Here is a 25135-nt window from a genome sequence, read left to right as displayed (position 1 = left end):
AACAAATAGCATGTGGCTACTGTGGACGGTATTATTACGCAAATCAACAAATAACAATACAAACATGTTAGATAAGTGAATGTTTATCATCGTGGAGTTGAGATATATATAAACAATTTTACAAGTTTCAAATTTAACAAAGGTAAATCATTATAATCCATAGCTGACAATTTCATAGCGTTCCACCGTTTCTTAGTTTATTTATTTCTACAGTTTCCAAAACATGCAGCTTTTTATCTTCATTATAAACGTGTAAGACATTAAAATCTTCATTGAAATTTTATTCATTTTTTAAACCACAATTTCCAACATTTTTTATAAATTTAAAGGTAAAAGACCAATATACGTTATTATTAAGTACTTCTTAATAATACCTTTGCTAGGCTTTGGGAAGACATTTAAAAACTTTGTTATAATTCAAATAATTCAAGATTTTCGTAAATTGTTATTATTATTGTTATTATTATTTATTTATGTTTTTTAAGTGCTAATTTAATTAAATAAAGTTTAATTCTTTATTATACTCTATTTTTAAAAGAGGGATACCTAATGACTTGTGAATAAGAGTTAAAAGTTGACATTTTATGACTAAAGTGACAGAGGGATGAATTATGTTATTATTCTTTTAATAGCCAAGTCCCCAAAGTTGATGTTATTGATTGTTCCCCATTCCGTTGTCCATCTAATATTTTTGTGAACACTATTGGTGGATTTCAAAAATTAAGCTGTCTTTTGGTAAATCCCAACAAAGCTGTGCATCAAAACAGCTGTTACCAACAACAAAGTAACGTGACACGAAAAACCAGGCTAAAACCAATTTGAGTCTTACTAATTGGTAGAAAACAAAGTAGGTAATACACGAGCAACCCTCCTAATCTCGAAGGCCATCCTCCGCTCCGGTCAACAACTCGCTCCAGCCAAATTCGGCCATCAAATAAAAATCAAGAGAGCAAAACAATCACGGGATCAGAGGATGCCCCAAAAGCAGGGGCGAGGAAGAAGCAGGGGTGGAAAAGAGAAAGAACATAACCACTCGACGTCTTGGTCTTTAATTACGTCACAACAAAGCCAAGTTGGACGAAGAGATCGGACGGAAGCAACGGATGTTCGAGCGCCCAATATCCCCCATTGGAGCTGTGCAACTTATTCTTTCGGCTCTCCCAGGTTCGACGATTTCTACGCCCCTCCTGTCGCCCCTGAGTGCCACAGTTGGTGCGGACTCCTCGAACCGTCGGCTTCTCTCGAGTGGTAAGTCGATTACGATGAAATCGATCCACGAACGCGGTACACGCTCGATTTGGCCTCTCCGTACTCTCTGCTACTCGTCGTTCCGTAATAAGTACCACACCTTATTTATCCAACTATGAACGAGTGACTCACCGAGTTTTTATAAGTGCTATCATCGTGAATATATTTTTGTAGCAGTATGGTGTTCTCGTTTTTTAATTACAACGGAAATTGCGTTTTAACTCACGATTGGTTCGTTTTTCCGATGTGATATTTAATTTCGTTTCTTATAACGCATCATTAAAATTAATCGCTGATTCGAAGTTGAAAAAAAAAAAAAAAAAATATTATTAGTTTTTTTCCTAGTGTTTTAGGTAAATTAAAAAACAAAATGTTTTGGGTTCATACTTTTTTTACACTCAAAACGAAATTACAAGCTCTTTAAAGTTTCGCATGACATCACAAACTAGTAGAATGTATGTAGCGATGGAGTTATACAACTTTTATAACGTCATACAACCCCCACTACCAAGCTTTAATGTTTACAGTAGTTTTTTCTTTTTTTTTTTTTTTTTAATGAGAAAAAATAAACATAATTTTAATGGCCTCGTTAACAAACCAAACGTAGTTTTTTTTTTATTAACGCCCAACTAACGATTAAAAATTAACCTAGCTTGAAAATTAAAATTAAAAAAAATTTTTTCGTTCAACGCCATCTGCATTAAAATTGAATTGAATTCTGAAATCAATGAAAAACTGCACGAAAAAAAACTTTTACTTTACTATTTCACCAATCATTACATGAAAAACGCGCAACTCTTTTGGCACCGATAGAAAGGCGATTACCGGCATTTGGTCGAACAACTATATACTACACTGTAGGAAAACTGCATTAGCTTTTGATTACGTTCCCCGTTTATTTCGCCCAAAAGGACTTTCCAAGGCAACGGCTCCTCGTTACCGGGACAATGAAAAAAAAAAAAAAAAGAAAGAGAGAGAGAGAGAAAGAAATACTGCGCAGCAAACGCAGGACTTACGACCCCGTGATCTCGTTCGGCAAAAAGTCCCGGGTGGAAGAAAGGGAGGCACGGCTTGGAATTCCAAGTGTCCCGTGCGATCGAAATCTCTCGAGCGTCTAACGAACCGCGGCTAAGTGCTGCTGTTCGCCACTCGAGAAAACCTCCTGGTCTTTCTCCCGCTTTTTGAGATTTCGAGTTTCCCTCTCTCGATCCTGGTTGCCCGTGGCTTTGACGGGTCCGAGGAGACTTTCTGATTTCGGGGATTTGGAAAATGAGCCTCTGATCGACGGTGACGTGGATTTTCTTTTTTTTTTTGTGGTTCGTGCAAGTGAGTAACGGCTGCTTTCAAACGTTCAAGGTAATTAACGATCTACGGTGAAAAGTCAAACGGTGCAAACAATTTTCTTCTGTCGTTTACCTATTTTCAACAGGTAATAATGACACCAACGAGAGGCTAAACAGGTTACCGTTGACTAAGATAGTGCAGTCAGTAGAGTGTATAACTCGAGGCATCAACTCTCCCCGCGTCTGTTCAGAAAGCACTTCTAGTCCTGAGGCTACGTACCCTCCCTTGAGCAATCCGAGGATGATGAACCTTGTTTTTTTTTGTTTTTTTACCTTATTTTACAAGTATGTAGATTTAAATTTTTTTGGAGTTCTTACTTGAATTTTTCTGGACTTATTTTTTCTACCAATTGAATTGTTTATGTTGCCATAACTTTTAAACAAGTGAAGCTAACGGCACTTTACAAATCCAAAATGTATTGTATTTGATCAATAGGAAATTTTGGCGCCCCATACGTCCTTTTGTTCTCAATAGTTTTCAAACTATTTTAATTGATTTATTAAAAAACCAAAATTTTTCTAGTTTTTGCCTCCATAAGTTCTTTATTCCTGTTTAATTTTGTTAATTTCGTACGTGCTGATCTCACCTATAAATTATTAAAATCCAATCGTTAACGGGAGTTACTATACAGTAGCAAATTTCCGATCCGACTAATCGAATTAACAAAAACAAAATTCCACAGTAAAGTTGCGGAAAAGACAAGTAGAAAGTTTTCAGTTTTTTAATGAAATTAAAATAAATACATGTACGTTTTATTGTTTATAAAATGTCACAATAAGACTTTGTTCGCTTCAAAGGCATAGCTGTGTAAACAATTAAATTAGAATAAAAAAACCAACCAAGAAAAATTCAGGTTCTGAGCACCATCCATGTATATAATGGAATAAGGTCGAAAACAAACAAGATCCACCCTTGAGCCTCGTATTAGAAACATGAGGGGTACCCTTATAACGTCAGGACTACACTTCACCCGAGACACATGGAGAATCTATTAGTAGCGCCCACCAAAAGCGCGAGACTCCGTCAATCCTCGTCATCACCATCACTACCATTGACGAAACGCACCGATCGCGCAATTAAAATCGCGTTGTTTACCGCACTACTCCCGCGCGCACACCCCTCGCAAGCAAATCGCACGCGTATGGCCAGCGTCGAGCGATGAAAAATTCAACGGCTCGTCGTTCTTCATTAGAGAATTTACCGGGCTCGTAAACAATTAGCCGGCGCTTGAAAAAAATGGCCCTCATAAATCAGCGCCGCCGAGCTCGGGTGTGCGACTGCAAACGTGGCGGGGTGTATGTATACTGGCCGGAGGGTGGGAAGAGCGAAATTAATAATAAAGCGACGGGGAGTTGCGGCTCGTTAATAAACTTCAAGAAAAAGAGAGATGGGACGGTGGCGCTTCGCGGAAACGCGCGTGCAGGTGCCAAGACGCGTCAAGGTCCGCTTTTGCCGGAAATTTTATGAATTGCCCGGCTAGAAATTGTTGGAGCACCTTATAAGGCTTGGGTACTTTTTTTTATACTAGAAAGCCGGAATCAACGCCAAGCTTGGGTTTAATTTTCCTGCAGCGAAAAAACAGTCACTAATAATTATCACCAAGTTAAGGCTACGCACTCTTCAAATCATTGAAAAAAACTGCAAAAGTCTCGAAAGGAGTTTAAAGCAATCACGTAAATGCCTTTTAAAGTCTCCAAAATTTCACAGTCATCCAAGACTTTTCATGACCTTGACGTCTCGTTAAGTCTTTCAAAAACTTTAAAAATATCGCGTTAACAAGCTAAATGGACACTGATTTCAACGTTGAACAAATGCACGGAAAAAAAAAATCTTTTGTGCACGTGTAATTTTGTTTATTAGTTCAGATCAAGCCCTTGATAATACAGCCATTTTCTTCATTTTTCGAAAGTATCTCTCATTGATCGCGTTTTACTTGTGAAAGACGATCCGATACGTAAACACGAAGCCATACAGTATTCGATTTTGCTCTGAATACGTAATAGTATCGGTGCACACATTATACATAAGCAATGCGAAAACGTAAACAAACGCAATGAGTTTGAATTATCGATACAACCAATATCGTAAAATTTTTTCGCTGTGAAGAGTGCAAGGGGGCCATTTTTGTAAAAAAAAATTTACGAAAATATTTATTGTAAGGGAGGGATACACGATTTTTAAGAGAAAATGCAATGTTACTCCCCAACGATGCACAGAGATCGTTCTTTTTTTTTTTTTTTTTTTTGCCTTTGGTACACGTAGGAGGTTGAGCTGCTCTTGTTTTTTCAAAACATTTCGTACACCTCGAATGTTTTTCATTGAATTTACCAAACAAAGAAACGATGCGCTATACAATTTTTACCGCAAGAAAAAACACAAACGCCGGGGTAACGAGTACCGTTGTATCTGGACCTTGAGAGATAAAGAAAAAAAATTACAACGCGTGCACGGTAAAAAAAAAAAGAAGAGTAGACGTACCTCGCGGAGGATCGTATCTCCAATGTACAGCTGCAACGGCTCGCGAAAACAATGAAAAATTTATCCTCGAGATGGACTTGTATTTTTCCATCCACCGCTGGGGCTTCTTCTGAATTGATGGACTAATATTTTGCGGTGCGCGAAGGTACTTTTGTAAGAACATTGTACGTCTTCCTCAACTCGATTGAATTAAGTATTTTACAAAAACGTTACAACTGGATAGTTCAAAACTTTTCATAAACGTTCGTAAAAATCTATTGATTTATTGGTGCAACCAGAAGTATAGTTCTTGATGTAATAATGAAATTGCAGTTAGATTGGATACTTCCATATTAAAAACTCATATTCCAGGCACCAATGCGTCAACTATTGTATGGCTAGGCCTTTTAAAAATACAGCACTGTCTGTAAACCCAAGTGTGTTGAAGTTCACGTTTGAAATGTGTAGTTGGAATTATTATTTTTTTATAAAATACATCGTGGTAAGAACCAAACCTATAATGCGCCAATGGTTTCATTAAACTGGACACTTTTGAATAGGAAAAATCAAATAAGAAAAGCTGTGGAGTGAAAAGTTGGCTATCTCAAATTTTACACGCTCACAAACGTTTTAATCTCTACAGCCTTCTTACGCCAATCGTTAAAGAAATATATTGTTTAGTTAAATAAAATAGGTGCAATAGTTTACGAAGCATCGCTTTTGTTTTCCTTAAAACGTTTATCAAGACTACTATAATGCATTTTATACAAAACAGAAATTTCGACTACACGCCTTTAAACGAGTACATTAACATATACTTGGATTTGATAGTGAGTACACCTAAAGGCATCCCCTCAAAGTTTCAAAAAAACCATACTCTTTGGAGTACAGAGCAACTAGAGCTCGAAAAACTAGATAAAAAAAAAAAAAAAAAAAAAAAAACCGAACGTGCTTAAACGTCCTTTTTCAAGGTATCACCGAATTTCAATTCAACGCCAACTTAAAAAACAATCGTCCTCCGTGGGGCTATCGCTATTACCGTCGGATATTCAATAGAGCCGCGTACATATACCGTCCCCTAAAAATCAACAACGCGCGGACCAAGTGTGCACGCGCGTGTATGTGTGCACACACAGGGAAAAAGGTACGTAAGGGGTGGAGGGGAAGCCCCGGGCTATTCGGTGTAGGCCGTGCTCGAAAAAGCGCGCATCTAATTGCTCGTCAAACGGAATTGTTGATCGCGCCATTGTTGAGCCCGCGGGCGGTGCCGCGTCCATTTGCTCGATTGCAGTGTTCCTCCCCCTCCCCCTCTATACATGTACACACAATATATACCTCCCTTTCACGAAAACTGTTGTACCGTGGGGTGGGGTGGGGGTGGCCGTGGCAGTTTTCGACACTGACGAGGTGCGCTTGTTGCTCGCCGGCTGAAAGGCGAAATCGCTAATTATTCCCTCCTCTTTTCGCTCCTCCTTCGTTTTCGGTCGCCGTGTTTTACGTATATTCCGCCCCGTGCTTTTGACTTGGTAAAAATTAAATGGACCAAAGTGACGTGACGTGTATTACGCACCTGTGGAGGGCGAACAATGGACATTCTTGGATCTGTTGGGAAGATTGCGTGCACGGGCCACGATAAACGTGTGTGCTCATGTGTGCGATGGATTTTCACACACCAATTGTTCAGATTCAAGTTATCCATAGTTCTGATTATTGAAGGTGAGCTCCATAGAGGTAAATAGTAGACATACCTACAGCAGCATCCTTTTTGTACCAATTTACTCTTGGAACCCCAAGTCAAGCGATGCATAAAACAGACTCAAATTTTGATGGTTCATCTAAACTCCTAGTCTTCAAGCTATGAAACACTCTCCACAGGAAAAATTTTCCTTGACGGATGTTGTGCATCTAGCTCCAATACTGATACAGCAGAGTGAACCGATGACAACGTTGTAGAATCACGTTGGGGCGTGTAAGTGTAAAGATCGAGAAAAAGTTTAAAAACCCTCAATTCTTAGTTAGGCTCAATCTGAGGTCAATCCTCACTTCACTGTTCCTTTACCTATATTCCATTCACGAGCACAATATATTAAGTGGGTTGATCCTCTGAGGAGTTTTAATCGATAGACCCCCACTTTGGTGAAAAGACAATAAGTTCCTAATCATCGGTATTTTCACCTTTATCTGAATGAACAAGTTCCACAAGCAAATTTAAAAAACAAAAACTCACTTTCCAGAAAACAAAATTTCCTTTTATTCTTCAAAGGGAAATTAGTTTCTCTGTCACAGCACAACACACAAACTGTAAACTTGACGACCAATTCATCGCGACAGCGACCAAGGAACACGCCCTCGTGGACGATAATTGGAACAAAAACACGAGCCCATCAACTGCAAATAAAGGGGCATCTTGTGAAAAGAAAACAAAAAAAAACTTTAAACGAATCTTCAAAAGTCTCTGGTCCCACATTATTTGTAATTCCATCCGAGAGCAAAGATATGCATACCCTCGATGTACATTGTGCGAGTCGCCCGCGGGCTCGGGCAAGTTTAACGACGCGAGCTGTAGCTGAGTATATGCTCGAGCGAGTTTTCCGGGAAAACATCGTAGGGAAGGCGCGTCAGGGCGCATAAGGATCGAGGAGAGGGAGTTTAAGGACTCGTGAGCGCGGGCGCCGGTGTTCTGCTCGGTAGACGCGTGTGCCCCGGGTTAATTAGCATACATGGCGCGGGGGAGAGAAACGCAAGCTCTCGTTGTTTTGAAAGACACTGCGCGGAAGAGTGCCCATAATCTTTGAAAGTTGGGAAGACGCGTTGGGGCGAGGAAAAAATATACCACGCGCGGTTCATAGTTTTTGAAGGAAAATGATGGAACAGAGTGGCTATCCTCTCGTGAAAAAAATTAATAAATTAAGCGACTGTTGCAAACACTACCTGTAAGTCCTTACACAGGATATATATCTCGTGAAAGTGCAAGGGTAATGTGGGCAATGTTAATCGTCGAATAAGGGTTTTTGGGCACGAAGCTAGATCGATCGTGCAGCAGAAGCTGGTTAGTTGGAAATTTTTTATTGCAGGTATTTATCTAAAATTACTTGTTCGGATTAACCAACTCCTGATCAATTAGAAAAAAAGTTTTCTTTCTTGTTTTAGAGCTAAATTGCTCAAAGTGACTTTTTTGGATAAGATTAAGTTCATATTTTATTAGATCTGATAAAGAGAGAAAACTATTGATTTTAATACCCAGATGCCTCGGGTGAATTATAGAACAAAAAAAATACACCTGAACATGAACGTGTAACGTCATATCCGATTTTAAATTGACATACCCCGTATAACGTCACGCGTAACACAAATACACTCCATATTCGTCTTTTTTTTTCTTCTGAAAAAATAAAATTACTGGAAAACAATATTCTTCAATAATCTACCGTGTGAAATGTAATTTGTACATTTTTATGAATCATTTTTTAATTAGCCCCTCTTCACTGTACTTTTCAAGCAAAACTATACCCACTTCACACAAACGTACCATTAATCTAATTAATCATACGCATTTATTGATGAATTAAAAAAATGATTTAAAAATGGTTAAGCTGAGCAAGTAAAGAGCACGTTTAAAATATTTCATCATCGGACAGTAACATGAATGCGATTTCGTTTGACCCATTCGCTCCATCGATGATTTTACCTCGAAAGCGAAGCTTAATTATTTTAATTCCCTGCTTTATTAATAACAACACAATAATAATGCACAGCAGAGCACGGAAGCATATACAGTATCCTCCTGTCGTTTTTTAAAACACTCCCGTCGTGCTTTTCAACAAAAGCCGCTCCAACGCGAAATACTCCAAATTCACCTCCACCTGTCAGCCGAGAGTATATACACACTTTTGCTGATATGTGAATTAAAATGTGTCCATCTGTACTACTCTGGATTGAAATTTCATACAAATTGTACAAGCACGCGATTCCAACTTTTTCACCCGTCATTATGAATTTAATGCTCGTGTGCAAAAGTTGGAGCAAAAAAAAAACAGACAAAATTTCGATTGAAAAGCAAACACTGGTCGATCTATTCGGAGCAGCGCTCGTCAAGTAACAATAGAGAGAAAACGGCTTCCCGTGTAAAAGAAAGCGCTGAGTCGAGATGGACGGAGGCGGCCTCAAAAGCAGTAATGTCCCAAGGGGGATAACGAGGCGTAGGAAAAACTCCCTCGGACGATCGTCCCCGTTGTCATTCTTTTCCACCTGGACGCGATGGGGCGTCATTAGCATGGCTCGAGCTGTTTGTGTGTCGCTTCGTATAATTGACGTGCTCGCTTTGTTTTTCGATTTTTCCTCGAGCCAAATGTGCGAGTGGCAGGCATATATATACCCGCGTTTTCGACCGAGGCCGTTTTTTCGTTTGTTTGTTTTACTTCGACTCCGCGGCAGAGGAGCTCTTTGAACGCGGTTTCCAATTAAATATCGAAACCGAATATCGCTTGCGGGAAATTCGATCATTAGCGGGATTTTTCGGAGCCGCCTGCACTTGTGTTGTCCCGCCGTTTGAGATTTCAATTAACCGATCGAAAGAAGTAATTAGCGTGGATGGGTGGAAGCCCGCGTTGGAATTTCGAGGAAACATCGTTCCACCGGATGCCGCAAGTTTGGTTTTTGGGGCTTTTGCTGGGAACGAAGCGCATCCGCCGGAGGGGGGATTTTAATTTCAAGGATTGTTGAGTTGGAAAAACAAATGTTGGAGCTGCGAGACTTTCGAAAAAAAATTCTAGCTGGATCGACCCGATTTTCCAACTACCAGTTCTTTGATCCCAAGTACCCTCATTTAATTTAAAAAAGCTTAAAACGTGTTCAAACTTTGAAAATTTTTTACAGAAACAGGATTTATCTCGCTTAAATGTCGGATACGCCCACACAAATGAATCGCGAAGTTTATCGCGTTTTAATCACCGATACAATAGAAATTCAGGAGTACGAGTCAACGAATGGTCAGACTGATCGCGCGAGACAGCTTTTGAAAAGTCATTCGCACACTACGCACGGTCGTACGAATTCACGATGCATAAATGTACAATATTCGAATGGCTTTAAAATTAATGGGCTCTGGAGAGTGATGGTATCATATAAAAATCTAGTGATAAAATGTGAAACAAGTGGTTTTCCAAAAAAAAAAAAAAAAAAAAAAATTATACAACAGGTCACAAGCTAGTGCGCGTATAACTACAGCTTGCAATGAACAACCCAACATTTTGTCCTCTGTGAACAACTTCCTTACGATAAATCCAAAGGACTTCAAAAACCACGAGATAATGATCCCACGTTATAACGCAACTCCCGGCCCAGTTGAATATGCACCAAGCGCCTCATATCGAGATCCTGCGTTCCGCCAAGCCCAGGATCAAGGGAAGGAGAGGGGGTGGGCTCATTTCCATAATTAATTAAGCGTCGTTCCAGCGTACCTGAAAAACTTTCCCCGTAACCGTAAAGCACAGTAATCGCTCGCGTGTGCGTTTCCCCCCACCCCTGCCCTACATTTTCATTATACGACACGCATAAGCTCGCCCGGCCGATAAGCTTCGCAAATTCACAGGGCAGACTTATTGACGTCACGCGCGTGCAATCATCGCTCCTCGAGCCTCTCTCTCTCTCCCCCCCGCGCTATCTAATTAATTGTCCCCTCGCGGTGCGTCGTATTATATACCACTTGCAAAGTTTCACTGCGTCCAAAGGTACAGCAGAGCCGAGAGAAATTCGCTAATTAGAAAATCAGGTTTAGAAATTTTTTTGTGTTCCTCGTCCGTGTACACCGAGACGTCAAGCTGAAGTGGTTCCAACCTCGTGGTAGGTTTGCCATCGAGGTACTGTGGCTCATTGGAAGATGTTTTTTATCTCTTTATCCAACATAACCTATTGGAGTACAACAACAGAAGCAAAAGAGGAGGTACACACCGGGTCTTTATTAGCGTACAAAAACGTCTTGGTTTTGCCGCACTAATTTTCGCCGGCAGCTCCGCGATTCAATCTGGGAAACCACAGCGAGAGCGGGTCCTCGTGGCCCTCCAAGTCCGCCCTGCCGTTTCTGCTCACAACCTCGCCTCGGTTGTTGACGACGATGAGTTGGGGTATGGCGTGGATCTGCATCTTCCTCCTCAAAGCCACAGTCAGCGGTCCCACCGGCACAGCGAACCTTTTTTTCCGGATCAAGAGACTCTCGTCCATTAGATCCGCCGCTGCTACACGCGTGTCTCTCGACGGAAATTAAAGACACTCACCAGGGCCCGTGATTGTCGACGAAAAAGCGCGTCATCTGCTGATCATCCGAGTCCGAGGGGATGAACACCACCTCGAGCTTGGCGCCCCGCGAGCGCGCCTCCTTGTAAGTGGCCTTTAGCAGCGGCAGGAGACTCCGACAGGGCGGGCACCACGACGCTGAGAAGTACAACCCGATCATCTCGCTCGAACGGATTATCTCGTTCGCTATCACGGTCTCCTCGTTAGCGTTCACGAGGAAATTTCCCTTTAGGATTTCCATCTTTTTTTTTTTTTTTTTATGCCAGTAGAGAGAGATACTTGGGTGAGTTTTTTTGGCCAGGGATAGGTTAAACAAGCGACTATCGGTTTCCGATCCCACCTGTAGTTTTTGTACACGAGTGATTAACGACCATCCGTTCATCCGTCTATTGGTCACGGGATTTAATCGCCGTTTTTGGTAATGTAAGCAACCATTTTTTTCTGCTGAAGTGTAAGATAAAATGGAAAAAAACAACAATTAGTCAACGCGCGAAAAATCGATGTAACCAGAGTCGGGTGACATAAATGGATTTCAAGGTGATTCCGTAATAGCCATCCGTAGGTCACGTGCTTCCGTCCGTCGAGTACAAGTCCAAGTACGTTTAAGCTTCATATGACGCTATTAAACAGCATAACAACAATGAAACGCGGAAAACTTGGTTATCGTAGGTATAGCCCCCAAAGACACTCTCCGCGCGGCAGCCCGAGAATTTCGCGATAAGCTAAACTTCAGCTCTCCACGAGGCTCGACTCAAGAGCGTAGGGCACTTGGTGTTACGTCAAGAGGGGGGAGGGGGGGTGGCTCCTAACTTATAACGCCGCGGGAATAATCGGCTGTCTCTCGTATCCTCGAAACGCAGGAATTTCAAATACGCGCTTCCCTCCCCCCCCCTAGGTTAATCCGAAAGCCACGCGTACCCTCTTATACTCACTCGATACGCTATACTCTCTGAGTATCTCCAATGCGAACGTGGGGTCCAACGCTTTGGAAACGAGTGTGTACCGCTGATGGGAATTTAAACAAGCCGGGCTTTGGTACCTTTGATAGATATGCCAGAAATTTCTCTGCAGGACAATTGCTTCCGTACATCACACGTTACGTACGAACTTTTATGAAAAACAGAGCAGCATCTCTAGAATAGAATGCAACATTTTAGGATGAAATCTAGAGGGCAGGATAGCTACGATTCACGCAAAACATCTCTTGGTAAACCTAACGCGCACTGACTAACAATTACTGTGCTATGAAGGTAATTTGGTACTACTCGGTCGTCTAGAGACTTTTTACTGTTTGAACAATAATTTTTATTGTTTGGATGAGTAATTTTTGTTGTAAGTACAGTGATTTTTATTGTGAGGTTGGCAAAAGTAAAAAGTCCTTAGACGACTGAATGACACCAGATTACCGTTACAGCACAGTAATTATTACTATTTTTTCCTCTCAGTGCGCTGTGAAATAAATTTGTGGAGTGTATGTGCTATTTGCTAATCGTTTCCATAAAAAAAAAAAAACCCATTGAAATCGGCAGAGCTGCCGAAACAGTTGAACTGAACCAACACCCCGGCACATTTCATCAACACAAATTCAAGTAATCACAGCCGCGCGCAAAGCAACAGCCGCATCATATGCATAGCGCGTCCGATAGGCCATCGCACGAGCGAGGTAATCCAGCTTGTTCTGACAGCAGCCTCAACGATCGCGCGCCAGAAATTCCCGGGGCGAGTGTTCGCTGGGTGCATTGTACGCTCGTGCAGCGAGTCCGTTGCTACGCGGCCATAACTTTGAGCGTCAAGGGGTTATTGTACAGCACAGCGGAGGGTTGTTGCTAATTTTTTTTTTTTCCACCCCAGTGTTTTACGAAAGAGTTGGATCCCTCCTCGCAAAGAACAAGCGCGGAAAGAGCCCGAGGCCGCGCGAAATTTCCTCGGGAACGGACAAAGGGAGAGAGGGCCCTCTCGCTCCATTCATGGGCGCAGTTTCCATCGCTGTACAAGCGAGCCTTACCGGGAGTTGCAGCACTTGCGGGCTTAATTAATCATCAGCTGAGTTACGAGTGCTGCTCGCCTGCCGTTTAAAAGAGCTTGGTAATTCTCGACGAGCTTTCGAAAGCTCGCAACAAGCCGTGTCTGCACGCGGTGGGATGTTCTCTCTCTTTCTCGGTAAAACTGAGAATGGGGTTATATCCTTGCACTTCCTGCACGCAACGTAATCGCGAGTCACGGTATCACTGACGAGTTGGTGAAGAAAACGTACACATGAGCGTTAATTTGTGGTAAGAGTTGGGTAGTGACCTCGTTTCAACTGTAGAGGATGCTTGTCCATTTGGATCGGGGGAGTGCACGGACTCGGACAACGCAAAAGGGTTTTCCAAGCGGAGGAATGTATAACAAAATACTTCTACCCTACTCGTACTCTTCTGAGTACGGATACTTTTTTCATTATTTTAAATAAATTTTCGCTCAGCGTGTATTGCGTTACTTACGCTGAAAAGAATTTTTTTCTAATCATCACTTGTGGCACAGTGCTAAGTAATAAAACTTTTTCCAGTTGAAACAATTGCATTGAAGTTTGAAAGGAAAAATAGTTTTTAAAAAAAACTTCAATAAATTTTCTTCCACATTACATTGTTAATGATGAATAAAACATTTTTATTGAAAGTGTTTAAAAATCCATAAAATAATCGTGCCAAAATCTGCTTCAAATCAATTGGAAGGGAGACGGAGATGAGGAAGGAAGGCAGGGAGGAAAAATTGATAAACTCCTCGAGTGAGCGACAGCCTCGAAAGTAAGGCTCTTGCTTATCAAAATTCTTAATTGGAAAATTTTAATTATGCTCGCGCGCCTACAAAGGATCTCGGCCCGTCAAAACTGCTCTGCCGATCCTTTCTCTAGCCTCCAAAAACTGTGCACCAGCTCGAGCTTCAATACCCTCGCGTACAGAAAGGTATACGCGCAGGTGCACCGGAGGTAATTGACACGCCCTCGCGGCGCAATCGCTCCGAAGGTGTAGCCGATATTAAATTTTACACCTACCCTCGCAAGGAGGGGGTCCGTCATTCGCGTGAGCTCCCGAGATTTCGTCGGGCTAATTTCAAAGGACGCGCTCCCCCGCCTCTGTTTCCTTCCGCGTGTGCACGCGGGTACGCGAGATTGACTCCCGTGCTGTTGTACGCGCGCGCGATGTTATCTGTTTACCCGCTGCGCGCCTGCCTGTACGCCGATCTTATCCACTTGCCGGGCTCCATCGGGGTATCTGTGTCACTGTGACACGGGCTTTCGGGTGATTAGGGCGTGAAATTGTTTTCTTTTTGTTTTTTTTTGGAACTTGATCGTGTGTTTGGTTTTGGGAACTTTGAAGTTGTTCGAGCGAGCTAAAACAAGGGATCTATCTGATTCAAACTTTCGATACTTTTACCGTTCAATAAACAGTTGTTGGGAATTAATGTGAAATTTTGGGCTCTCGTGGGTTTTATCAGTTTTGATTTGTCTGGGGTAGATCTGGGGTGTTTTCTATCCTAAAATTTATGTTTAACATGACTTTTTCTTACTACCTATTTCTTTTCCTTGGAAACTTTTTTCTTCGAATTATTCAGTCATTCAAAGGAGAAAAAAAAAATTAGTTGTTTGTTATGGCTAGTTCAAAAATATGTTATATAGGTACAATTTAGTAAATCGCTAAAGTCACGCCACTCGCTTGCTTAGAAAAAAAAGGGGAAAAACTAAAATAATACACCATCTGATTGACAAGTAAAAATTAGTCGGTCTACATGTGAGGTGGATTAAAAGCTGTACATGATCAACCGAAAGGGGAAAAGTTTCAAAATAATGGTAAATCGTCGATAACCCAAAACCAGCCCCTGAGAGAGAGATTGGTAAAACAATTTTGCCATTCAATCTCAACGACTCGAGGATTGAAGGGCCCATTGCTCTCTTCTGTGTGAATTTCGCTTCTTTACAAAAGGCGATTCGCTAATGATCGGCGCGCAAAAGGGGCTTCCTCGCGTGTACTTGGGTAACGTCGATTCAATAAAAACAAACGGCACGAGTCGGAAGAGGAAAAAAAGGAGAAAACGACGACGAAACGGAATGAACGAACGGCTCGACTGTTTCCGCGAAATCGGCTTTCACGAGCGACCGACTCGAAAAAGAGCGGGAGCCCACACCCCCGGAATGCGAGGAGGGAGTTTATAACGCGATAAATTTTGGTTCGTTAAGCAGTTAATAGAGTCTGCTCTTTGCGCGTGCAGCTCCGGGTGTTTTAGTGGTAGTAGCTGGACCGACACACGAGCGTGAAATTGCGCGCGTGTCCTATATACTGGGCGAGGCGGGTTCTCCACTGAGAAGCTGGAAAATGTTTGGTTGAATTTTCATGACTAGCCTATGATTTTAAATGCGATAATATGGTTGAAACAAAATACACCTGTGGAAGATGTCATTTGGACTCAAGTAGATGTTGCTTGGCAAAACGAGTAAGGTAAATGTCCCTATTCATGGAATATGAAAATTCATGTATTTATTGTTATACAACTAACTTGATAAAAAAATTGTTATAGCTGTTTATTTTATGTATCTTTATGAATTCACAAGAAAAATCTCATTTTACATACAATAAATGACCAATTTGAAAGGTAATTCCATAAATAGGGAAAAAGTCGTACACAACCTATCTTTTGAACTGTACGTATTATGGCACCAAACTTCAACAAGGAATTTATATACTTCTAGTAAACAAGTAAATGATATAATTATTTTTGTTAAATAAAATAGTGTTATGCAAGTGAAAAAACTTTAATTGTCTTAAAATATTACACTAAATTTACGTTTTTTAAAAAGTTTCATAAACAGGAGCATAATATGAAACAATAGGTAAAACGTTTCATAATCATGTAGATTTTGGTCTTATAATCTTTTTATAAAATAAAGTATTTTAACAATTAAGAACTATATTTAAAAATTAGAATAATAATGGTAATTTTATAGCGCATCAGCTAATACCAAAATTTCTACTGTTAAAGCTCACAGTTAAGAAAAAAAAATCAAAGAAGCAAGTATGATGAAATTTATGGTCGTAATAGGGACATTTATCTTAAAGGAGAAAAAATCCTGAAATGTTGAACCGAAAAATTTTTTTCGTCTACTAAGTATAAGTTTTAATACTCAAAGAAACGAAGCTGATTTAAACAATTTTCATCAATAATTGTACCTAGTATAAGTTTAAATGCAAGAAAAAACGTATTATCGTTAATTCAATACGACATTTACTAATATCGTCATACTGGTAAAAAAATTCTCATCTACCCCTCTCTACTTACAGACGAGAAAAGGCTGAAAAAAAAAAAATTTGTCTTATATCGGTGCGATCGATCGTTAATTTCTTTTCCAGAACAGGTTAAACTGGTAAAATAAAAGCTTTTTTACTTTTTCTTCCGTCATCCACTGCTCGCTCCTGTATTAGCGGTGAAATGCAAATCGTCCCTCCCGGGCTAATGCTCCGATGTTCAGCGCATCCACGATTTTCGCCTATTTTTCTCTCGTCGTCGACTGAGGACTCGTACAAAGTAATTGAAAAACACGCGTCGTCGCAAAATCTCTCTCGTCAAACCTACGGTGCTTTTTTTTTACTTTTTTTATCCTCCGCTCATACACCCGCCTTTTCCAGCCAAGCTGAGGTTAATGCAGTACAAGGAGAGAGTAGCTGTTAATTAAATTTTTTACCCTCCCTTTTTTCGTCTCGTTTCGCGAAACTTTACTAGGATTTCCGTCGTAAAAAAAGTAATACCGTGTTCTGGGGCTCTAAAGTAGTGAGAAAATACTTTATTAACATGTGCACTTTACGTTATTACTTACATTTGCAGCAACAAACCTTTCGTTCTGAATAATAATCAAGCTTTTTTTTAGAGCCCTATTCATCTGAACTTATACCTTTTTATGCCAAAATAATAATTCTCGTCAAAACTTATCAAACAAAAATAAATGAAACAAAGAATGGATTTCCCTGCTACGTTACATATTCAACAAAACAAAAAATCACTAATTAATTAAATTAGATCAATTGTTTGTCCGAAATTTACGAATAAAATTTCTGTAAAATCAATGCAACGATTCAATTAAAAACTTCACAAGCATGAATATGAATACATTTAAGTAATTAATGCAAGTACAATATACAATTAATTCACATGTCTGTACGGCTTAGATGAAGAAACGAGACAAAACAAAACAACCCGCCTCTACGTACGCACTGATGAAATCAGTAGTACGAACCCGGTATGGTCAGACATTAAAGATCACTACCTACGGATCGCGTAGACGCGTAATTCCTCCACCAAATTCCTTTGAACTCTCTTTTCTCTCATAGGACATAACTAATAACACAAACTATTTTCTCTAAAATGCCTTGAAAGTAGTGGAAAGTTAAAATTGTTGAAAACAATTAAAATCATTTGCTATAGTTACTAATGAATATACTTGTCTGTAACTTGCAGGATTTTGTACTTATTTGTTTTGCATGATAATATCATAACCATCATGAAAAAATTAATTAAAAACCTACCTTTACGTACCAACTAAATCAGTGGAACAAACCAGTATTTAGTCAGACATCGTGGAGAATCGTATAACTATTTCACAAAACTACTTCAAACCCTCTTTTCACGTACTACAAACCCATTTCCAACCACGTTCTCTGAGGTATGTTTAAGCTCGCACGAAATCAATACTATTCCTACCTTGATCGTGTCGTTCGCTCGCATCTACATGTCTTGCAGCGCGTGACGCTAACTGGACTATCCCATCCAGCGTCTTACTCATCGTCAGACTAAGACTTTTCCTTTCTCTTCGTGTTACTTAACTTCTGATGAAATCTTCCTCCTCCCCCTGCCTTGGCAACTGGTTGGTATAACTACTTGCCGAACGAATGCAACAAGCGTTCCGGGGGTTTTCCTGGAGATTAGCTGGTACCCGGGAATGAGCCAAACGGGAAAGGAAGGAAGTGCAGTGTTTGAGTGGACTGATTAGATCGGGGGATTTCGCGAGTCGAGCTGGGCACGTGCGAATGGCCGGGATGATAATGATTATTCGAGCAAGGAAGTCGCTCGCTGGGAATCTAGTCCTACATCCAGTGCACGGAATTAAAAATTTTTTACCTTCGAACGAACAGATGGAGAAATTTTACATGAAAAAATGTTTTGTGTCTGTCAGGGAGAAAGTAAAAAATAATTTAGTCGAGTGTTTCTTCCTTCTTTGGCGTAAACAAATATCGAGGAAGACAATGCATGGAAAAGCTTGAGATTCTTAGACTTTGTTTTAGTCAGTCTTCGTAATCTACTGGACAGGCCGATGAAAATGTGAAAGTAATATTCGCGAAAAAACCAAATCGTGCAATCAAAAGTGCTATTTGTTCTTATTTTTTTCCCAAACTAGTTCTCCTTTACATATTTTTAAACACCAGAAACGTACAACGGTAGGCACGAAATCACCGTCATCTCGAACTTAATACCATTGTCTCGAACACAGGTGTTTTGCCATGGATGATGGTTCAGTTCGAGCGCCCAAAATTTCAAATTTTCTTTGAAAATACAAACTCAAAGTTGTGAATAAAAACCCTCCATGTATCTCCTCCTTCCTCTTCTTCAATCAAATCAGCAGCTACTAATCCACAGTGGGCCGCTCGCGTGATACAATAGCGGAGCAAGAGGAGAGAAGCCAACAACGGATCCACGCCCAAGAGTGTCGATCAATCAAGAGAAGCAGAAGCCAACGTTTCAAGCGCCGAAACAACAGCTTTGGGCACGAATAGGGTTATCTCGTGCACTTGTCGATGATGTTCCGCCCGGGCGCGACCCTCTTTGATGTCAGCACGTCAACCGGATTGCTGTATTAGCGAGCGCCTACTCGCACAACTGATCCAGTCTGGTCGTCTAATCATCGATGTCTCGAGGGCTCTGCGATCGCTACTGTTGTGGTTGTTGTTGTTGTTGGCGCAATGCAGGGAAGAATCCTTTAGTTCAACTTGTATGAAATCGACGGCAGCGTAGGTACTATAGACATTGTCTTTCTGGTTTAGAAGTAGCTTGTAATTTTTATACAGGATTATAGATGGAATGATTAATATTCATACAACACTTCAATTACGTTCATGGCAACGCACGCCATGTAACAATCAAAAGCGCAACGGCACACGACCAAAGAGAAAATCCCTCCGGTAGCTGTGAGCCCAATTCGGTTTAACGGGAGCAAATCCGAGGTAAGACCCCCGGCACAGGCGAGCAGCAGTGTGATCCTCCCATTTTCCGGGTGTACCATACGCGCACCCTCGCATGCGGCCCATGTGTGTAATAACACGAAGACGCTGCAGCTGCGCGCTGGGGGCAATCCTAATGGATTAATTCTGTAATTGGCTCGTCTCGCGATCGAGGCTACGGGCGCTCCGGTGGCGTTGAAAACGCTCGGGAGAGGCGAGGGAAGATGTTTGTAATACACGAGCTGAGAAATAAGAACTGGGGCATCGTTGGTTGACGCTGGCGAGGGTGAATGGTGGGAATGGGGGTCGTTCGGCTGATCGTAGTTATCGGGATTTCTTTAATTTTTAACATTCCGAGGTGCTGCTGATGAGTATGGACTTTTTTTTTTTTGAAGCGTCGAAAATTTTGCATGGATAGTAGTGGGACATTCTATCTGTTTATTGATGTTGAATTTTTATGAATTACAAAAAAAAGTATGACAATAGTCTACAAGTTTGTCATTGCATGTCTGACAATCTCATTGGATAACAACATAGATACACTCTTTTGTTGGAATAAATGAAATGAAAACTCCACTCGACTAATGTTATCGATTAACGTCATTTTCACTAAAAAAGTCAGGGAAAATGGTAAAATTTAATCATTTTTCAGCAAATACCTATCCGCTTATTCAAAATTGTATAACTTGAACTTGTTCAACATGTATTAAAAAAAAAAAAATAATAAAATAATTTTTTACATTTCTGTACCGATTAACTTTGCTCTTGAAAGCATCGCGTGCAATTTGAGAACAAAATCTTTTAAGAATCAAAAACAAAAAATTCTCCAACTCATTTTCATATCGTTTTATGTTTCAGGTAGGTCAAGTAAAAATCACAAATAAAAACGAAAACAAAACAAAAAAGTTCTCGATACCCTCGATATTCTAAAAGAGGAAAGGGCCAGAAACAAGCGAGCAGACAAGATGATGATGGCTAACCTACCCCCCGTTATGCTTCCCACCCTCCACGACTACGGAATGCTGACGCCGACCCTCGGAATAAAGGTAAATTTCATCAGCCTTTCACGCATACCGCTTGGCTGACGCGATTCCATCAACACTCTGATTAACTGTATCTAGTGCGCTAACAAATGTCGACGGCCTCGTGAAGGGGCCAACTCTCATTTGGGCTGAGGTAGACGCCAACTTTTTTTTCTTTAATCATACGGTGCCGTTATTACCTTATTATTTACGAGCTACCTACGACATTCAAAGCTTCCAAACAATGATAGGCAAATGCAGTGTTGTCATCATTGTTTATATATAGTTTTCACTGAAATTACAAAATAAGAATGGAAAAAGAAAAAAGATTTCTCCAACCCAGCTGCATCTTCAATCGAAACCTGAGTTAATTATTTATGTATAAAAAAAAAAAAAAAAAAAAGTTTTGTATTCAAACGAAATTAAATGGACGCACCAGCTCGAGGAAGGAAAAAGATGCGCCCTCTGAGAGGAATGCTTTTTTTCCTTCAATGCTATCGCAGTCGTGCGCATCTTTTTCACGACATATCGGACGGAATCGGACGAGGGGTTTGTTTGCGTTTAATTCATTGATTAAAGGGACGAGCCAGGGGAAAGCCCTCCTTTGCCTCTTTCGTATATGCACGATTTTTTCTACCCCCCCGCCGTCGTCTCAGGTATTCACGTATATTTGATTCCAAGATATGCACGCGAGTCTCTATTTCTCTTTTGGATCCACTCGAGATGCCTTCCACGACTCGGTTTCTGGGAACCAAATCAAAGGGAGGGATACATCGTTTTCCCAACTTTCCGCACAACAGCGTTGTAAAAGCTAAGAAACGAGGTTTTTCGAAAGTTTCGCCATCTCGAGGGAAAAAAGGGCGCGATAAAGGGTGAAACGCATTACACGCGTCAACTTTTTCTTTTTTTACGACGGACTGTTTTTAATCTTTGGTAGGTACTTTTTCACTCCGGTAGTAAAATGCTTTCATTCGCGAAGCTCCTCTGTATTGGGCTTGGAAACGGTGGGACATTTGCACAGGGAGTAAAAACGTTGTTTAATCCCCCCACTTTTGCCATTGTTTTTTTCCGTACATCCCGACCATACGTCCTTATAAATCTATGAAAGAATTTACTCAAAAAGTCTAAAAACTTTTATGCTTTTAAACAAAATTCGCGCTTGTTTTTTAAACTTACCTTAAAAAAAATTTACTTTCATCTAACTATGGAAAAAAATGCTAGTGTAAAAAAATTTTTTTATTTGAGAAATAGTAATAACCAGTAGCCTTTTTTTAATTATATAGGAGTAGGGTGAAAATTTTGAAAAATATATTTTAATAATCATTGTTTGTATGTTTAATGTAATACTACAACTCAACCCTTGAAATTCCAAAAATATATTTATAAATTTTAAAAACTCATACGTACGGTCGGGGGTGAAATTAAAAATTGTAAAATAATCGTTTTGCATAACTGAACGCAATGAAGTAACTTGAACAACACGCGAATTCCTCGCTCAAACTCCCATACACATCGATGAGTTGAAACCGAGCCTCCCCGCAAAAACGATACGTCGATTCGGAATTCTTCGCGATTTTCCGTGCATGCCGTTTTCGCCGATTCTTCCGTTTTTCACAACAACTCCTCTGTGTGAGCAGCTTCGGGAGATTAATTAAAATTCCTTCGTAAATATTCCACGGCCCCTTCCGCGTTTTGCCTCGTCACGGCTCTGCGCACGGATAATTTACAGCTCAATTTTGTTGGAAGGGGGAGCGGGAGGGGTCCGGTGAGGATTGCTCGGCGCATTCCCAGCGACAACGCCGCTGGATCGTGGCAAGTGTTTTAACTCGCTGTCGGTGCCTTTTTTCACTCAATGCCTGCTTTGATAATCGGTTATTTGGTAGTTGTACATGCGGTTAGCGAGAGTTTATGACACGGTACGATAATCGGAACGTTGTTTAGTAGTTTTGACAAAAAGAAGTTTGCTTTAAAGCAAATCGGTCGGTGACGCTGATTTTTTTTTTTTGAGGTTGTTTGATAGGAAAAGTTTCTATTTTTTACCAAAGGAAATTTTTCAAGCTTTGCCCAGAGCTTTAACTACGAGTGATATATACAACTTTTTAACGTTATAAGAAACTTGTGTATTCATTAAATGCTGCAAATGAATCAAATGTCATAATACAATGCTCGAGTAAAAATGGCACAAGTGTGGCAAACGTTGGTCAAAGTTTGGCAATGACAATAATATGCCACATTTTCGATTTCGTGTTTGGTAAAGCTCGGAAAATGTTTGGTCCATGTTTTGTTAATAGAAAATAATATCAATCAAAATTATATTTTACAGTCAGTATTTATAATGTTAAATTGTCAAGTTCGATTGTCAAATGTCTACATCAAAACATAGCTTTTTCCTAGCCATGCAAAGTTAACAAAATCTTGCACTTCATATTGCGACACATTCAGCTTAAACTGTCAGAGTACAAATTTTTTATTGAAAATGTACGCTTTTGTTTTGTAAAGAGGCCAAAGACTTTACAAACTATAAAATCGGAAGTGTGGCCCAAGTTATGCCATCCTTGTGCGGAAAGGCCCTAAAAGCTGTAAGGAGAATAATTGTGTTTTTTCAGCTACACTAAGACACGCGTTTCCTTCGCGTATACACGAAATTTTTTAGTGCAACTAACTTGGTCACAGAAAGTAAATACACGTTTCGAGTAAAGCCAATTAACTTTTGTATCCGTATGCTGATAAAATGTCGCGCACAAACCCAAAGCCAGTCGAGCGAAGTTGCGTCAAGAGTAGATATAACGATCAGACAACCTGCGTAAGGAAGGCCACGAAAGCCGGCTCTTTCGGAGGCAAAGTAAGGCGTACGTAACAGAGGAGGCCGCTAAATAATGCCAGGTTGAAAAAGGCAGTCGGGCGATGAATGTTTAGCGCGCCCGTTCCAGTTCACCCGATGAATTATTTCCCATCCATCCATCCGTTGGTCCGTCGTGTATGTAATCCCGCGCCTTACAATGCGAAGCGCGAAACTCCCGCGGCCTCATTCCCGATTCCATTTATGCAATTTGAAATGCACTTTCGGGCGCCAAGGGAGAATTTTCGTCCCGGCCTTCGAGTTTCAAAGTGAATCTCCAAGCGCGCCAAACGGTAAAGACTCTCCTACCTCTCTCTCTCTCGAAAAGCCCGGTGAAATGAAATTCTCCCCTGTGTGTATTAACGCGAGAGGGTGTAGCCTTTTTTTCTTCTCTCCGGAAACGCTCGTAAGATACTATTGGGAAGGGGGAGGTCATTAAAATAAGGGAAGGGGTTGGAGAGAGAATGCGAATCACGGGCTGCTATTGAGGGATGGAGATGAGGTAACGCAAGAGACGTGTGATAAAAGGGAAGGGTGTCCCAGAACTCCATGGATCGAAAAAAAAAGTAAAGAAAGCAAGAGGCACGAAACCTCAATACTATCCCCACCCCCTTCTAAAGGATGGGAGCATCAGTCAAACCATCGTTACGACACGCACATAAATCTTTTACTCGCAAGCTGCGGTCCCTCATTCCTCCGGCTGACCGTCCAACTTTTGCATTGTGCATTGAAATTAAGGCAATACATTACTTTAATGCAAGCCATGCGCCTATATATATACATACTCCGTACCTTCTGTTCGGCCGCACTTTTGTGCCCCGCTCGAGCCTGAGCTTCGTAGGTTTACATACACACATAACCACGTACAGCTAATCTCTCTCGTCGCGTTGTTCCGAGCTTCTTGAACGTGTTACATAATGGCAGGGGCTCGCACAATGGGGGCCGGGCTCTTTTTGTTCCAACGGGGTGGAGGAGGCACCGTCGGGCTGGTGGCGTCTTTTCTCTCGGGTGAGGATCTTTTTAATCATCGCCCGGGGTCCTTAATTGCCTCCGAAACTTGGTGTGGCTGTGGCCTCGATGGATGGCTCAGAAGTGACGATAATACCCTTTTTTGGACAAAGTTTCGATCGCCGGTTATGATTTCGGTGTCAAAGTTTTGGGGGGTTTGGGTGCAGGGATTATGAGATCGATCATTATGGAACACGATCGTGGGGGTGCGGTGGTGGACTTTTGCCGATAAGCTGACGATTTTCGCGTTATTGTTGTTGTCGATCGAGACCGCGGACACGATGGTTAATGAGAGTGCCTTTTTTCGTTTTTATTCTGTACTCTGATAAGTACGTAATTTTATTGATTTCTCGATGGTGATACCGATTCTTTGTGATTTTACCTAGTTGGATGCTGGAAGTGATCCAACGTTAAACCATACGTCAGTTGTATTTCTGTTAGCGTTGGTGAAATTTCTTACAAATCGCGTGATAAAACAAATCTGTTCCAAATAAAGTGCCCTCAAAACGTTTCGCTGCAAACCTTGGGGCATACGTATGGAATGTATTTCAAATTTATTACGAAATAGTAAGTGCTTTTATTAACGCAATAAATATAGTATCGATTTATTTGGCTAACGTAAATATCTTTAATAAAAGTGTGGTACAATGTGTTACTCTCTTCCGTTAATATGCTACATTCTC

General features: G+C 40.8%; 2 protein-coding genes across 4 annotated transcripts in view; one reads left to right on the top strand and one right to left on the bottom strand.

Annotated features, from left to right (window-relative positions):
* The window catches only part of heph (polypyrimidine tract-binding protein 1 heph), a 303250-nt gene that overhangs the window by 69851 nt on the left and 208264 nt on the right, over positions 1-25135 (top strand). For all 3 annotated transcript variants that reach the window (XM_089594070.1, XM_089594069.1, XM_089594068.1), the window contains exon 2: positions 20442-20629. In XM_089594070.1, coding sequence (XP_089450196.1) covers positions 20549-20629 — 81 coding nt within the window. In that variant the 5' untranslated portion in view covers positions 20442-20548. The remainder of the gene's footprint in view (positions 1-20441; positions 20630-25135) is intronic.
* LOC106646979 (nucleoredoxin-like) lies at positions 11041-11581 on the bottom strand. The gene is made up of 2 exons (XM_014363208.2): positions 11322-11581; positions 11041-11236 (listed from the first exon to the last, which is right to left on the bottom strand). Exons 1-2 carry the CDS (start codon positions 11579-11581, stop codon positions 11041-11043), a joined length of 456 nt encoding a protein of 151 aa, XP_014218694.2.

Source organism: Copidosoma floridanum, unplaced genomic scaffold (assembly GCF_036245765.1).
Source record: "Copidosoma floridanum isolate Cflo_tuat_1 unplaced genomic scaffold, Cflo_Japanese_pri ptg000020l, whole genome shotgun sequence".
NCBI lineage: Eukaryota > Metazoa > Arthropoda > Insecta > Hymenoptera > Encyrtidae > Copidosoma > Copidosoma floridanum.
Note: the sequence above shows the minus strand (reverse complement) of the source record. Positions and strands in the feature narration are given on the sequence as shown.